Genomic DNA, 830 nt, shown 5'->3' with positions numbered 1-830 from the left:
CCGTGCCCTCCGGGCCACCAACAAGCAGGCAGCAGCCAGGCACGACAAGCCCCAGCCACCACCCCAGCGCCTAGCCGCGGCCAGCCGCCGCCACCACTACCACTACTAGCAGCAGCAGCAGCCCCACCTTGTTGAGCATGATGTGGTACCACTCCCTCAGCCTGTCGCTGCGCGGCGTCTTCTGCTTGAAGGGGTGGCAGTACAGGATGTAGTCGTCGCCCTGCGGTACACGTCGCAGTACGAGCAGTACATGTTTAGGTGCGGCGTCGCAGGCAGTGAAGCGTAAAGGCGCGGTGCCAGGTGGCAGCGCAGGTTCGCCGCAGGCCCCAGCCAGCCGGCTGCAGCAGGCAGGCGAGGGCGTGGCCGCGGCAGGCAGCAGGCACCGGCGAGGCAGGCAGGGGCAAGGCAAGCAGGCGGGTAGGGGGCAGGGTGCGGCCAGCTCTGGCTCACCGCGAGGGGCGGGCAGGCCCAGATGAACATCATCTCAAAGCCTCGCGCCTTGACGTACTCCAGATAGCTGCGGGGCAAGGGCAGGGGAGAGCGGGAAGGAAGGCAGGGGAGGGGTTGGGGGAGGTCGGGAGAGGGTGGAGAGGGAGCAAGAGGTGCCCAGGCAGGCAGCGGTGGAGCAGCCGCGGCTGGCGAGGTGCAGGGTGTCGGGTGGGGTGGTGGTGGGTAGGACTGAGCTGCTGGGTCGCAGCACGATCTGTTGACAGGTTGCAGCGCCGACGCCGCCACCACGACAGGCAGGCAGGCGGCCTGCTGACCACCCTCCTGCTGTCTCTCTCCCCCCCTGCACCCACCCCAGCAGCATCTCGTGGTACACCATGGTG

General features: G+C 68.6%; 1 protein-coding gene across 1 annotated transcript in view; it reads right to left on the bottom strand.

Annotated features, from left to right (window-relative positions):
• Positions 1–830, bottom strand: part of CHLNCDRAFT_143570 (hypothetical protein) — a gene marked incomplete at both ends in the record, with an annotated part of 4896 nt that overhangs the window by 1722 nt on the left and 2344 nt on the right. Inside the window, 2 exons of the mRNA XM_005849016.1 lie at positions 128–220; positions 451–517. Coding sequence (XP_005849078.1) covers positions 128–220; positions 451–517 — 160 coding nt within the window. The remainder of the gene's footprint in view (positions 1–127; positions 221–450; positions 518–830) is intronic.

Source organism: Chlorella variabilis, assembly GCF_000147415.1.
Source record: "Chlorella variabilis unplaced genomic scaffold CHLNCscaffold_6, whole genome shotgun sequence".
Taxonomy (NCBI): domain Eukaryota; kingdom Viridiplantae; phylum Chlorophyta; class Trebouxiophyceae; order Chlorellales; family Chlorellaceae; genus Chlorella; species Chlorella variabilis.
The sequence above is the reverse complement of the archived record's forward strand: the minus strand, read 5'-3'. Positions and strand labels throughout refer to the sequence as shown.